The sequence below is a fragment of the Aspergillus bombycis genome (assembly GCF_001792695.1).
Source record: "Aspergillus bombycis strain NRRL26010 chromosome Unknown contig00158, whole genome shotgun sequence".
Lineage (NCBI taxonomy): Eukaryota > Fungi > Ascomycota > Eurotiomycetes > Eurotiales > Aspergillaceae > Aspergillus > Aspergillus bombycis.
Genome location: NW_019170160.1, coordinates 19,249 through 34,250, shown reverse-complemented (window position 1 = coordinate 34,250; position 15,002 = coordinate 19,249). Strand labels below are relative to the sequence as shown.

At 44.7% G+C, this 15,002-nt stretch overlaps 4 protein-coding genes across 4 annotated transcripts; 2 read left to right on the top strand and 2 right to left on the bottom strand.

The window, feature by feature from the left end:
• Positions 1-980: 980 nt before the first annotated feature.
• On the top strand, positions 981-1,301 carry ABOM_011815 (uncharacterized protein; the record flags this gene model as incomplete). The annotated part of the gene is made up of 1 exon (XM_022538943.1): positions 981-1,301. The coding sequence occupies one exon, from the start codon at positions 981-983 to the stop codon at positions 1,299-1,301; it is 321 nt and encodes a 106-aa protein (XP_022383852.1).
• Positions 1,302-5,604: 4,303 nt separating this feature from the next.
• Positions 5,605-7,004, bottom strand: ABOM_011814 (F-box domain protein; the record flags this gene model as incomplete). The annotated part of the gene is made up of 3 exons (XM_022538942.1): positions 5,605-6,229; positions 6,283-6,795; positions 6,859-7,004. The coding sequence occupies 3 exons, from the start codon at positions 7,002-7,004 to the stop codon at positions 5,605-5,607; spliced, it is 1,284 nt and encodes a 427-aa protein (XP_022383851.1).
• A 3,618-nt stretch (positions 7,005-10,622) lies between these two features.
• On the top strand, positions 10,623-11,544 carry ABOM_011813 (putative mitochondrial inner membrane protease subunit Imp2; the record flags this gene model as incomplete). Its single annotated transcript, XM_022538941.1, has 2 exons — positions 10,623-11,098; positions 11,172-11,544. 2 exons carry the CDS (start codon positions 10,623-10,625, stop codon positions 11,542-11,544), a joined length of 849 nt encoding a protein of 282 aa, XP_022383854.1.
• A 156-nt stretch (positions 11,545-11,700) lies between these two features.
• ABOM_011812 (sporulation-specific 71 family protein) lies at positions 11,701-14,977 on the bottom strand (the record flags this gene model as incomplete). The annotated part of the gene is made up of 3 exons (XM_022538940.1): positions 11,701-12,261; positions 12,313-14,805; positions 14,858-14,977. The coding sequence occupies 3 exons, from the start codon at positions 14,975-14,977 to the stop codon at positions 11,701-11,703; spliced, it is 3,174 nt and encodes a 1,057-aa protein (XP_022383853.1).
• Positions 14,978-15,002: the final 25 nt, after the last annotated feature.

Genomic DNA, 15,002 nt, shown 5'->3' with positions numbered 1-15,002 from the left:
TACTCTATTCCTAGATAATACTGTCTCTCAGTTCCACGTATATCAAATCGACTAAGAACCTAACAGAAATACTGTGGTGATTCAAAGGTCTCCCTGCACTATCATTACCAGCATGGTTTTTCACGCTTTGCCCGTCTTACCGCGTAATCGTTGCCGGGAGTTCCTGGACTCTCTACTTCATTCAGAAAGGCATTCACGACATCTAGTTAAGTGACGGTGTTTCGACTGTGACTGCCATAGAACTTCTCCTGAATCCGCGTTCAGTACTAGTCATTCCATGGCGTTACGATCTTCGCGGTGGAGTTTGATAATCACATTGGCACAAGCTTCAGACTCTCGAGGCGGTATTGCTATATGAAGGCAAAGTGACTGGATCCAGGGGTGATGTTCATAAATCCTGCCATATATATACTAAGTATTAAAAGCCGGACAATTCTGAAAATACTAAACTAAAGAAGAGAAGAGGCTAGATCCCTTTATATGAGATTCCATACAATGAAACTTGGGAGAAAGGAACTGATTAGAACTCAGCAACGGTGGTATATATTTACGCAGCATACCACGGCGGGAATCGCGCTCCACATCGGTGTTTAACAGTTCATGGAGCCGGACTTTATCATTATCATAGACAAGTGAATTTTGACAGTCATAACCTGAAAAGTGAATGTTAAGGCTGTTGCTGTCACTTCTCCTGTTGGACAAAGAAGACATTGGGGCATCTGTGAAAACGGTGAATTTATGCTCATGGTATATATAACCCACCCCTTCCTCCTTTCTGGCATATTGTTACCAAAGAGAAATAGTCTACCCATTCCTAAATTACATCCATACCCTGCGAAGAAGGAGCAACCCACAATAGTTTCTGGTTATACATTGGGCAGGCAACAGACCTCTGCGAACGAATTCGAACACAATATGATATCTACTGCTGGAAGCGCAGCCCATCGCTGCATTATCATGCCTGGGACTCAGCTGACAACATGGGTTCGATATTCGTCATACTAGGCACCACTGAAAAGCCAGCATCTGTCAAGACACAGCTATTGCTGAATCTCATCGAACTGGGGATAGCGCTGGTTTTTCAGACAATGTCATCGCACCTGGATGAGTATCTACCCAAGAGTGTAAGCAGACTCTGGTCGGGGAATCACCTCAATGTCGCACTGCCTTTGTGGCAAGACTTCACAGAGGACCAAGCTGCAAGCGAGGCAGTTGGTGGGCGAATATCCTTCCAGCAGTATTTATTTTCCGACGACCCGAAAATTCGTCAATGGGCAGAAAATGCAGAGAGATGCGTTTAATGATATCCGAAACTCTCTCGACGCTCTTCTGAGACAGTATTATCAAAATCTTCTCTCTAGGTGTCGACCAGGGCCAGCAAGCCTTCAGGAAAGAAGGTCGATGAACAGCATGAAATACTTGGAACTAACAAAGATAACAGCAAAGGCATCTCACGAGAATAAATGTGTGAAGTAGCATGCCGTTCCTTCAGATTTACAATCCCAGTTGCTTTGACTATGTTTGAGGGATAGTGACCAAGTCTTTTTTCACTTCAACTTCACCTGATCAGCGGTCATGATGCCTAGGGAAGCTTCCACATCTGGCTCCAAACCAAGGGGATTCGAAATGTTTCCAAAATGAATTCTCTAGTCAATGTGCTGGAGGGTAATTCCTTGGAGGAGAGCCAAAATTTCCAACGACGTTGGTATTCAATGATGGATAAAACGTGTATGCTAGGGTTCCATCTGCATAGACTGCTCGGTTTAGGCAGCTATTCGCAGAAGGTATGTACTACGAGAGGATTATAATAATAAAGATGAGACCCCCGGAGCTTCCCTGGTACACAGAGATTTTTATGGACAGGTAAATTACGTATACTCTACTATATTGGTTAGAGTTGAGTAGCTCTTCGTCCAGTCTGGACAATACAAAACACAAGTGCATCATCGATCATTATACTCAGCCAGCGATGTCACTATATCTTTATTTATATCTTTTCTATTTGCTTTATTATTCAGTTATTATATTATATTGAACGGTTAGGGAGGTTGAATTCTTGATTGGATTGACTGTGTTGCTTGGATCAATCAACAATGACTGTGGGAAATTGCTAAGAATAACAGCGCTAGGCCTAAGTCAACATATTAGTAGTGTTCTAATCTTTGCTCTGACCTTTTACTAAGTTTATTATCACTGTATATATACTTCTATAATATGCAGCAGTTCAATAGCAGATACATAACTACGGAGTGGTGATTGTATTACTCGATACTCCTCTCTATTAATATACCAATTTCCATAGGATAGTTGAATAAGACAAGATCTCGGTTCTCTCATGGCCGCGACCTCTTCGTATTACTTTTCTAAAAAAAATTTTTCGTTCTGAACATAGGCCTGAAATTTGTTAGCGATTCATATACTCAATAATTCGTCAAAGTATATAGAACCTAATATACCTCATGTTTGGGAGAGTCTTATATTTCCGGGTACGACATTTACCTATAATATATCGTCATGCTTCTTAGATAATCTTCTCCAACTTATCGCAGGTAAACTCCAGCAATTACAGCCAGCACAGGGAGAGCATACCATCAGCGCCGTTGGTTGGTCGTTCTGTGCATACCCAGTAGCATCACAATGGGGTTTTTGGGCTTTTCCTCTTCTCCTCGATGGAACAGGTGTATCTTCTTCGCCTATACTCTCGCCAGAGACTTGGTTTGGAACTGGTATACATGGAATTATATCCTCATCATTCTTAAGCAAGCGTCCAGTGGCTTCCGATTACAGTGTCGACAATTAGGGTCAACTAGCTCGGCGAAACTTATGCTTATAGATACTACAGTCGGATAACCTGTAGTAGTAGACGTGGTTCTTAATGCAAGACCTGCCTAAAGAAAGAGCATAGTTAGCCATCGGATAAGCGATAAAGCAAGTGTCAGGTAGAGATACTTGATTCCTTTTCACCGATCGTGGTGTTCCTGATAAATTAATTCTCGACGACATGTTTAGACCAGCTATGATTGTCTTGTAATAAGAATGAGTTAGGGGTTCATAATGGGCCTTCTTTAGAAGCACTGGGGAGAAAAAATAAATATATATAGTTGAGACACTGAGACAGTAATCTTTTTATCCGCTTTCTTTTAACGACTGGAAGAACTTGCTACGTGTACATACCAGGTCCTATAAAAGAGGCCGGCCCAGCAGCAAAAGGCAGAAGCAGGCTTTCAGACCATTCAGATTTCGTGGTGGTAAGGTTAGAAGTCACGAAATTGGTCAAGTCCCGAATCTTCAGCAGACATGTCACATACTAGTATGGAGGTACATACATACAAACTTTCCAGGATTTTATTTTTAATATATTTTCTCTACATCTATCACCTAACCTTGATTAATCTTTTACTACATATAACAAGAAATTTAGATTTTCCTTGCCACTGCCTCACTCTCCTTATACTCAGCCAGTGATGTCACCGTATTTTTATTTACACATTTTCTGTTTAATCTACTACCCAGTCATCGTATCACGTCCTGGTTTTCGCTCCAAGCCTTTGTCGATTTCATGATCCAGAAAGTCATAGACAGCCCCATCCTTAACCAGTACTCCTGATACTAGAGTAAGTTATTTCTGCCTATACACTATCCAGAATACTGATTAAAAGCTAGGATTCCAAGGAGTCCACTGCCCAAATCAGATCGCCTCCCTCGGACCCCTCCGTTATCAGAATTATCGATGGCTGTAGCAACAAATACTAATCTTGTCTATAATAATCCACTATTCTTAGAACAGGAAACTGTTCAAGAACAGCAGAGAGAGAAACAAGAGTCTGACACAGAAAACGTATACTCAGAAATAGCACCACTTAGGTTCTTTTCTTTGAGAGATACTCAATATAATACTTCCAAAGAAGTCTCTCAGTTTTACTATCGCTATAATATACTACTATACTGCTATATATTTCTTGCGGTCTCGACAATCAAGAATCATATATTTCAGCAACAATATTCTTCTCTTCTGGAAATACTGGGGACACTGAAAGAAATATCTTCTATCCAAAATCTATTCAAATCTATCTTAACAATACACAACAAGGGTCAAGTGTTATATATCCCCACACATCGTATTCAGATATCTGTTATATCATTGAACCTACCGACACTCTCCTCCGTTGAGAAGAGACTAGCCGGATTTACTCCTCGCTGGTTAAATTTTATCGATCCAGGATTTTTACTCTCAACACCTATACAATTGAATCAAGACAAACAATCTGTCCAAGTCCAAATTTGGTTGACTTTTTCTCATTCAACCCATACCATTCTGAGTATTCAGGAATTATGAAATTGCGCATATACTACTTATTGAGAATATTCTCTCAATTTTAGATAGCAAGCATATATGGAGCCCGGCAACAGTTCCCTTTTGTGTGTGGATGGGGACAAGTACAATCATCGATAGTATACCTGGAAAGTTATTAACTGCAAGAGCGTTTGATATGGCAAAATCTTAAGGCTTCCTCAGGGGAAAAGCCCCCGAGCGTTATATTATTCGGGGTGTGGCTGCCATCGATAAGAGCAATTTCGTTCTTACATAGAAATATATGAGCACTGAAGATCGAAAGAGTCTAAAAGATATTATTGTAGATACCCGCAAAGATTTATAAAAACTTTTACAAGTCACAGCAATTGTCAGTAAAGGGATACACCCTGCTCAGCAATAATCCCGATCTTTTTCTATTGTAGGTACTGACAGAGTCAATATAAGCAGTCTATCTACAGTACCTAGTCAGAGTTCTATTTAGTCCAGTTATCAGATTAAAATAAAGAAAAGCAAAGAACTCCGGGCAATAAAACAAAGGCTAAATATATACATCGGTCTATATTACTATATCGACCAACCTAAAGAATATACAGCGCCGAATAACTGCAATAGTATTATTGACAAAGACAAACACCAGTAAATCTTTGCTATAAATTCTAATTTTCAAAATTTAAATAATTGCAATATCAGCACCAACTTTTTATACTGTTAGGTTTGTTAAGAATTTTTCTGTCGCACAAACCACCGGGATGTGGAATAGGTTTTCTTTCAAGTTTTTCTTATTTAGATAATAGAATAGCCAAGCAAAGATTGCGCCTCGACCACAAAGTCTTTGCTGGAAATGCCCCAAAGTGTTCAAATCCCTCGTCCCTCTCACCTCTATAGATACACCGAGTGGGGTGCATACTTCTGAAGAGACTAAAGATAAAGAGATAACTTTTTTAACAGTGAATATAAGGACAGCACTGTGTATTTAGAGAAACCTCTCTTCTGATATTTATCGGTGAACCGCGACATTTCTTTGAGGTTTCTGTGGCGTATATAATAGAGTGTAATGAAGAAGAAATAAAGAGATTATTATACCTGGGTCACAAATTTGTTGGAAATTTATTCAGTTATACAAATTCCAAAGATCATATCAAAATTTTGGCAAGTAGTAGTTATAAGAACAATAAATATCTACACCAAACTAACCAATATGTATATTTCCCGAAGTGCACTGACCAATAACCCCTGAGAACGCCATACCCCGGCTAATATAATGTTTGCTATATTGCCGATCGAGCGAGTCATGCACGGTATCCCATTGAATCCCGACAATCCTGACATCCAAGTAGTACTGGTAAATTGTCCCGGATCAAGATATGCTCTGCACGGTGCTGCATGGCTCTTCTCGACGCCAGCTCCTGACGAGCAACCTCAAACCAAACGTCCTGTACCGAGCTATGCATATGACTATTTGGCGCACTTTCGAAAACCAATGAATTGATATCGTCCTTTTCGTTCGACGTAATATCATTGTGGAAGTTTTTCATGAAATCTTTCCGCTGCATTCGTTGGTTCCCGCCGTCACCGATCTCAGCAGAAAAATACTCCACGAGACGGATAAACGGCGAGACCGTAAGTAATGAGCTAATCCAACTATCATCTGATGGACCAGGTTCATCTGGAGGAACTGTATACTGAAGATATGAAACAAGGAGTTGCATGCAATGATGTGTTGCGATAAGAGTGGCGGTGTTTGTGAAAGGGGGAGACCGCAGTATCTTGACTTGCAAACTTCGGTACATAGACTTGCGGACGTCCGGGGGAATGGGGACGGGTAGTCGTCCAGCTTCGAAATCGTGCAGAAGAATGTTGGTGTGTTCCCGCCTAGCGAGAGTATAGGACTCGAGGAAGTATAGAGTATAATACCTGGCAAGGGTCATTAGAGAGCACGTTAAGAGTGCTATTTGAGGGTAACCTACATCAGTGGCGTAAGATAGAACGATATACTTGCGGTCCCTCGTTTCACAAAATCATTGCGCTCGTTTCTGGAGGGGAACATAGACTTCATGAATGCCGGCTCACTTGCAACGAACCGATCCATGACGCGGTCTGCGATGTAATAGCATAACTTGGAGCATAGTTTCTGCCGCCGTCGTAGACTGTAAACATATCTGAAAGTATATATATGGCCACCCTTGGCGCTCTTTGCGGGCGGGAAAAGGTCTGACAGTAGCACTACATCATCCTCTGGGTGGCGTGTATATGTCCTCTCACTATCTATCGGAGAAGGAAGGGACCCATGACGGCGCTGGCGGAGATATTGCCGAGTGATCGCATGCTCATGTGTGGTAAGTAGCTCATGGAAGGCTTTGCAGACGAGTTTCAACGGTAATAGGTCCGTGATGCCGCAATGAGCGAAGATCTTTACTTGAATCTCAACAGGGAGGATGTCCCACAGGGAAGAGGTCGCGACCGGATTGAGTTTACTGACACTAGAGGAGTGTTAGCAAGAAAGTACGGGTAGTTTTTGTAACGGAATATCTTCGAGCACGTACTCCGATGTCGAAGAGACCGACGAAGCAAAGGGATTGTGTCTAGACGGGTTATTTCTCTTGGTGTTTGATTTCCTCCCCCTGTTGATGCTGTTGATGGCAGCGCGGGCTTTTTTCACATGGAGGACCAACTGAACGATTGGGCTCATTATCGGGTTTCTAAAGACATGGGGAGACCAGCTCCAGCTCAGGGCCAGTTTAATAAGACGCTTGTAACCATGGATGCGAACGTGCTGATGCTTGCGATTAAATCGATGTCACCCACAGGTGTTTCGCCGCCTTTCCCGGTTTGGGGAAAGAGGGGGCCTGACTAAGCTAGGTATGCATAGCCTGTACCCATTCAGTCTAGTGCCAGGTCCCTAATGCTATTTTTAAAGCAGTGTGGCGATGTGGGTTGTCTACGCAGTACTGTACTAGGAGTAGTATATGATTCAAGATTGCAAGGTCAATGCCTGCTGATCCATGCACAAACAACTTACTTAGTGCATATTATTAGGAATTCCTCTGCGACATGAGGGGATCTTTTCCATCCGAACAATTAAGATCCACTTCAACAGCTTAATCGATCTTCGACCAATCAGCGTACTGCCATGGCAATCTTTGTATCCCATGACAGGCTCCATATATCCATGATATTGTAGGTAGTACTGGATACGTATGTACATTTGGAGAGAGAGCTGAAAGCGTTCGCAAAATTATAAGCTCCTAGATTAGGTCATTCCCGCTTATACTGTTCTACCCCCAAAAAAACCATGGTTCAAATCTTTCGTTTTAGTCTTGTTTCCATACCTCCAACTCCGACCCTTTTTATCGGTAGAACGTAGATAATAGATGGATATCTTGACCAAGAGACCTCCCTAGAGGATCCCAACTGGGCAAAAAGACCAAATGAAACCTAGTCTACTAGCAACAGACACTAACTAGACCGTGCGAGTTGTTCCTAAGATCTTCACATTCGAACGTCTCCAAAATGGGCAAATGGTCCTCCGTGACACCCAACTTGCATTAGCGAGCCCACCAACAATCGACGATTTAATTAAGGATCACACAGGGTTTCATTTTTCACTGCGCCTCACTGCCTCAGTGGATCCTTCACAGGGTCCGTTATAGAACAGTACATACTATACTACTAGTGACTAGTCTCATCCCCGGGTTGCTTCGCCACCTCGTCTTCCTGGCTTATGATATAGACCCCGCTCCTAGTTTCGAACCCCGCTAAGGATAAGCCAACGGAATGCAGATACCAAAAAATGCGTAGGTAGGATAGCGTGGGGGCCACAAGTTGCGGCCTCAATGCGGAGAATGAGTTTTGCATTTTTAGTTAATCAACGCGACAGATATTAGGGCAAGTTCCTTGAGACTATCCGTGTCAGGAAAGTTAGCAATATACTTCTGGACTAACACTTATGATATGGGTGTGTTGCATTAAGCAAGTGGGCTTAGCTGCAGGTTGGCTCTCTTACATCGTGGGGTTGCCATGAAGGAGAGTTTCTTTGATACACCCTAATACGTCTCTTTTAGCGAATAATCTGTGCTTCATCACTAACGGGGAGCATATGGATTTATTAACTACTATAAAATTTCAATTTTGCAATCAGCTTTGTTATTTCCTTGGGCTGTTGATATATTTGCTGTTGAGCCTCTGATTATAGATAGTCTTTGCGAAATTCAACAACGAAACTGCTTTATATACACCGACAATTTTGGGGCAAGGAAGGGACTTAGAAAAAGAAGAAGCTACAATTTCAGGCCAAAATGGCGAAAAGATCGACCTCCAGGGGGGCCCCCTCTGACCCCTAGGTTTTCGAGGCTTGGGCATTGCAGGTCCCAACTATTTATTAGTGTGACAACGGGCAGCCCTGTCTCCTTACCGCGGGTAAGGAGTTCGATGATAGTGTTTGGCACAGTATCGGAAAAGAATCTCCTGGTGGAGTATTGTGCAAAGCTAAGGAAAGGCAGTTCCTCAGGAAGAGAACTATATCCTTAATATGGGAACTCCTGCCAATATTCCTCTTCGTGGAAGACTTGCGCAATGAACAGTACAAGTTCGGGTCTCTTTATTCTCGTAAAGCCAAAGATATCTTGGGAAATCCGAGTAATAGTTATTCGACTGAATGATAGATGTGGTAAGAGTTGGGTTACCATAGCCCTAGGGAAAGCTGAAGGTGATGATGAACCATTGCACCATATTCCGTATCGTTATACATAGACGAAGAGCTCCTGGCCTCCAAGAACTTTAGAACCGCGAGAGCCAGCTCCAAGCGCCGCGGCGCTTGGCAGGCTTAAATTTTCGATTATCCCACATACTAGTTAAATGACGGCCAGTATAGCCATAGTTGTTGTGATTATAAAAGTGGCTGGGGAAGAGGGTAAAGAATGGCTGGATTTGTGACCTAAAGGGCTTGAGTAGCCAAAGTATAATTTCGGTCTTCTTGGTGGTTGTCTCCAAGTAAGAGATGACAAGAAAGAGCCGACAGGCTGAGCTCTTAAATAGATCTTCCCAGATGGAGCTAATACACTAATTCATCAAATTCCAGGAATTCCCATCAGCTCCACCAATTCCACCAATTGAATAATCCAATTAAATCCATCAATTTGAGTGCTCTAGTCCCAGTTTAAGGAATTTTATGTCCCAAAGGGCCAGCATATAGCTGAAGGAAGAGATCAGTGTATGACCCCTCTGGATCGTGATTTGAATCATATAGCTAGATCTCATATAGCGCAAGGGAATTGCACACACATGAACCGATTGTATAAAACGAGGTAAAGATATGGCAATGGACGCAATCATACGATCAAAAACTGAATCACTGTTCAAGTATGGTGAACGGGGAAAGGCAGTGAAGATGGATACAAGACAAGTCACGTAAGCCTGAGCCAAGTCCGGATTAGCTGGATAGTTAATACTAATAATTCATGCTAGCTTCAGAACTTCCCCAAGTTATGGTACACATTGCCGCGATAACTTCCCGCAGCCATGGTCTTGTCGTGTCACTACGGCCAAATGGTTAGATTCGTTGATAGTTACCTATACTTTCCCATTTCGTAGCAACACTTGCTAGGCAATTCATTTCTATTTATAGGGCTTCTGCTCTCACCCCCATATGTTCACTATCTTCCTCATAAGCCCTACCTAGCCTTCACTCCCACCAAGAGAACTCCACGCAAGCATGTTATTTACAATACATACGGCCCTCTATATAGTAGAGCTTGTTAATATTTGTAGCGCTTCAGGGTGAAACGCGTGATACAGTGCAAAGTATAGTCATGAACTGAGTTCCCCGACTCGGATAGTATTCGACAATCTGAATTGCCAGATGTAAGTCCACTGGGGTATACGAATCATTGGTGGGTCGAAGAAAGAACCCATTACACTGTTTGTGTTGGGCTGGAAAGACATACGAAGCGAATGAATCACATAACCCAAGATTAATTCAAGCGAGACGAGACCGACGTAGAATAAATAGATTGCATAGCTGATCTCGTCTCGCTTGCAAAAATCAAAGCCATGTGATTCCACGCCAGAGATGGAAACAAACACTGCAAACAGAAGCTCCCCCGATATCATCATCAATTCTATATCAACTTCGGGTAGTTGCACCACAGCTCCATAGCAACCGACCATGGAATAAGGTATGATATACCTAAAGAAGCGCAACTAGCCCTCCAACAATATTCAACCCACCAACCCTCACAACGCCGCCCATGACCCCATAATCCTGACATGCGATAGCAAAAAAAAAAGAAAGGAAAAGAGACCCGCCCTCATGCCAAATTCATCCCAGAAGCCCCCGGGCTCCAGATTTCAAGTGCTCACACTAGAAGCTGCAAAACTACGATCACAACACCGACTATCACCCTCGCCCACCCCGTCTCTATCTTCTACCGCACCCTCTACCGCACCGCGCGCCGCTCAACCTGCCCCGGAACCACCTCGCAAACCATCCTCCCTGTTCTCCCATTTCCGAAGTCGCTATGCGGCCCAGCCCGTTTCTGTCCGCACAGGCTTCCGCGTTCTCCGCATATTAGCGCCCATAGTCCCGATTGGGCTCTTCTTCTCCGAACATGTCCTGGGGGTTATGTGGGTTAGCGGGCCGTCAATGACGCCCTACCTCAATGAGGACTACGAGCAGATGCATACGAAGCGCGATATGGTGCTTGTGAATATGTGGCCGTGGGGCGGGGCCGGGTGGCCCTGGGAGCGGACGAGGAGGTTGGAGAGGGGGATGGTTGTTACGTTTCGGTATGTTTCTGCTCGGGTCTGTCTGGGTTTTCTATGGATGCAATGGTTATTGACTATTATTTTTCTTTACTAGATCGCCAGCTAATCAGGGCCATATTGCTATTAAACGTGTGGTTGGACTTCCAGGAGACCGGATCACAACTCGCGACCCCTGTATGAAGCCCTCGCAGATCGTGCCGTTTAATCATGTTTGGTTGGAGGGTGATGCGGCGGATCCGAAGAGGTCGCTTGATAGTAATACTTATGGACCTGTGAGTATTAGTCTGATCACGGGAAGGGTGATGGCTGTGATGTATCCGCGGTTTAGGATGCTTAAATGGACGGATTGGGAGCAGGGGCTTGTCGAGGGTGATGATGAGCGGAGGTTAGGGGATAATTATCGTCACGAGGTAAGGGATCGTGTGTCAAAGGAAGCGGTCAAGTTGGAGCGGCCTGTTCTATCATAGAGGCTTCTGCTTCTTGCCATTATGTGTATATGCTGTACTGTATATAGAGCTTTTGTATTATTATAAAGACATGTGTATGAATATGTAGAAGAGCAACAGACCTGGTATATCGACTAGAACAGTGGCTCATCCAGCGAGCTCAAGTTTTTGACTTAGCTAATCGCGTGTTGCAATTACTCGAACATCTTCCGGTTTGCTTTCTTGCAGCCGATCAATCTCGGATGCAATGCTCATGACCCAGCGATCTTTGTCTACCCGGCTCCGTGCTTTAAACACCGCAGTTCGCCCATGGACGCCCAGCTTGGAAACTTGCTTCAACGTCTGCTTTGTTTGGCCTTTCTCCCCTTGCTCGCGTGCTCGAAAGAGGTTCTTGCGCAGAGGCTGCCAAACCACGAAGGTAATGGCCGTGTCTTCATCACTGCTCGTATAAGCGTCCGTAGAAAGATAAGCCCGGGGCAGGGTGCGATGGCTTGGGCGATTGCTATCGAAGGTTTGGTTGGTATAGAGCAGATCAGACTCTGTCAACAGTCCCGAGTAAACGTAGCAGTCGCTTAGATCTATAGTTGCTTCAAGGCAAGAATGGACATGAGGGATTTCAACACCATTGCGCTTCCTCAACGAGCTCCGGAAAATTAACAATTTTCCGTCGGTAAGAATGACATTACATCGTTTGAAAGTTGAGTGCCGCCGTGGTTTCCGAAAGAGCTGGCCGGACATCTGGGCAATATCAGTATCATCGATTACTCAAAAAGCGCATGTAGGACCTACCTTGATTGTCCGACAGCCAGTCAAAGCACACATATTGTGTAACAAAGGTGATGCTTCTGCCCGCCTGACCTCCCACTTTTTGGCGAATTGTCCTACCACAGACTCCATCTCTTCATCGATATCAAGTATCTCTAGGTTGCGCTGCCGCAAGATTTTGAGCTCCGCCGCATCAGCTGCACACCGTGCTTTCCAGTATTTCACAAGGGCATCAAGCCTCTTCATCCATTCATTCTTAGTCCCCTCGTCGTACGCCTGAAACCGGACAACAAGGTCATTATCCAGAAGCATCTCAAAGGTTTTATCGTCGTCGAACTTCTGGGTTGCGCCATCATCTCGCCAAGTGTCTCTTGCTTCGGGATTGAACTCAACATCTGGCCCTTCCCGGATATTTCGGTCGGCAGGGCAACTGTTACGCTGCACATCACGTACTTCCTGTACTCGGCAGATATCGATGTAGCCATCAGCATTGGTCAGATTGTGGAGGTTCCTGCGAAGCTGTGCAAATGCTTCCTCGTCATGTCTTTTTATGTACTCCTTATTGCCACTTGAGAGCCAAGTTATCTCTCCCCCCTGTATTGGAAACGGATCAACATCGTATGAAAGTGGCATTTCATTCAGAATGTCTTGCGTTGATGGGATATTCGAATCATCCGCACAAAGTCTCGGAGGAGCTGGCGGCAGGGACTTCGCGGGTCTGCAGAAAAACAAATAATGGTCTTGAGTGAAGCAGTATAGGCGCTTGAAGAACATTTTGTTCATGCGCTGGTGCACACCTCTTTGCGATGTAAGGCGAATCAGAAAGCCCTCCACTGGCTCTGGTTCTTCATCCCTCTTGTCACCATTATGTACATGCGTACGGTAGTGTTGTCGCGGTCGGAGCTCGAGCTCGTGAGTCCTTTGCATCGCTAAGGTTCCGTACATTCTTTCCTCATTGATGCCGTGGACCCATTCCAAACGGTCGTACCGCTTCCAAGCAAGGCCCATTCTCTCAGTTTTAGACCACTTATGCAATACATCGGTCCATTCAGGATGTTTATCCAACAATTCAAAGCAACCACGAATGATTATCTCTGCTGCTGCTGCATTTTGCGGGGCAGAACGAGCAAGTATTCCACTTCTCTCATTCGCCTCGAGGCGCGCTTCCAACTGCTCGAAAGGATTTTCAAAGGTAAGCGACACCCCAAGGTCTGGTACGTTGATTGACAGTGAAGATGCCCGGCGTCTTCCTAACGCATAACCTAGAGACGTGTACCATTCAACGGCGTGCGCCGTAGATTTAGGTCGTATGATGTAGATCTTTGTGCCATGTTTGCAGGGACCCCAGATCACAATCGTCTTATCCAAAGAAGAGTACAGGTTCAAATTTGCCTTCTTGCGACCTAACGAGATCTCATGGTAAGGTTTCGCCTTGGTGTTGTATCTCTGTATCTCGGGGATAACGCGCGTTTTATACATCTGGAGAGTAAACGGCGCATCCTCATCGGACGTCGTTCGAAAAACCACCAAGAATTCCCTCCAATTATCGGCAACCCTAGTTTCCATCCTCCAACTGTCATTCTCACCATAGTCTTCGGGAAGCTGATGCTCCGTCTCCTCGATTCGAACAAGCATCCTTTCAGCCTTGATAATCTCGCCTGCTTTTACTTTGCGCCGACGGGACAACGTTCCCGAGACCATGCTATGTGTTCTTGAAATCCGGGATCGGAGTCGTTGTTGTCTATCCAAAAGATTATCGTTGTATTTAATGGCTCGTTTGTGGAAACGAAGCCGTTCATCGCCAAGGTCTTCGGTACTTTCAACTTCCTGAGTTTCAGGGTCCGGTGTTGAGAGTGCACTAGTAACTCGTCCTTTCCCTTTGAGCAGGGACCTAGATCTTAGCAACGGGGTCGTAGATCCAAGCTCACTTTGCGATGCCATGGGGCTTGACTGACTGGCCTCATACTGACTCATGGTCCTTGATGTTGGTTTGCTCAGTGGTTTTATGGTCTCCCCACTGCTGTGGTCACCCGAGGTCTGTTGTATGCTATCTGGGCTGGTGGCGATCTCTCTTGCTGTTATGTAAGATTGCGCATCTGTCGCTGTACTAGCTGGAGTCCGGTTGTGCCTCTCTGGGACCAACATTGAGGGGCCGGGTATGGCAGAGGTATGGGAAGAGGGCGCTTCAGTGGTTTCCCCTAGTGGTTCACTTAAAGTCCTGAGGGCCTTATTACCACCAGCCTCCTGCTCGCTGGTGTCCTCTTCCTGTTCACCCTCTGTAGTATCCCCGGGCTCATCGTTCGTCTGTTCTGGAGATAACTCGATTCGCGCAGGTTCTTGTGTGTACTGTGCAATATCGGTTTCCGCTCGAAAAGTAACGGTTTTGGAGGAGTAATTCTTGAACCTAAGTCGCGTTTTATACCATGATTTGCGGTGGTTTTGCAGCCAGCCTTTGGGGATTGGCCCGATAAAGAATCGTCTGCTCGTTACATGGACATGGTTGGCAGAAGCATAACGCTTTAGCATTGATTAGTTTCCCTGACAGTGTATAGAATGATGAGACCCTTACCAACTTCTCAGCTGTATAGAACTCTGGTTCCAGGCCACGGTGGTGATCATGAAATGCGGTGTGTAGGTCGGTCTCCATTGTGTCGCCAGCATGCTGAACTAGGGGGTAATGAGGGCTCATTGCACGCTTCCACAACCATCAGATG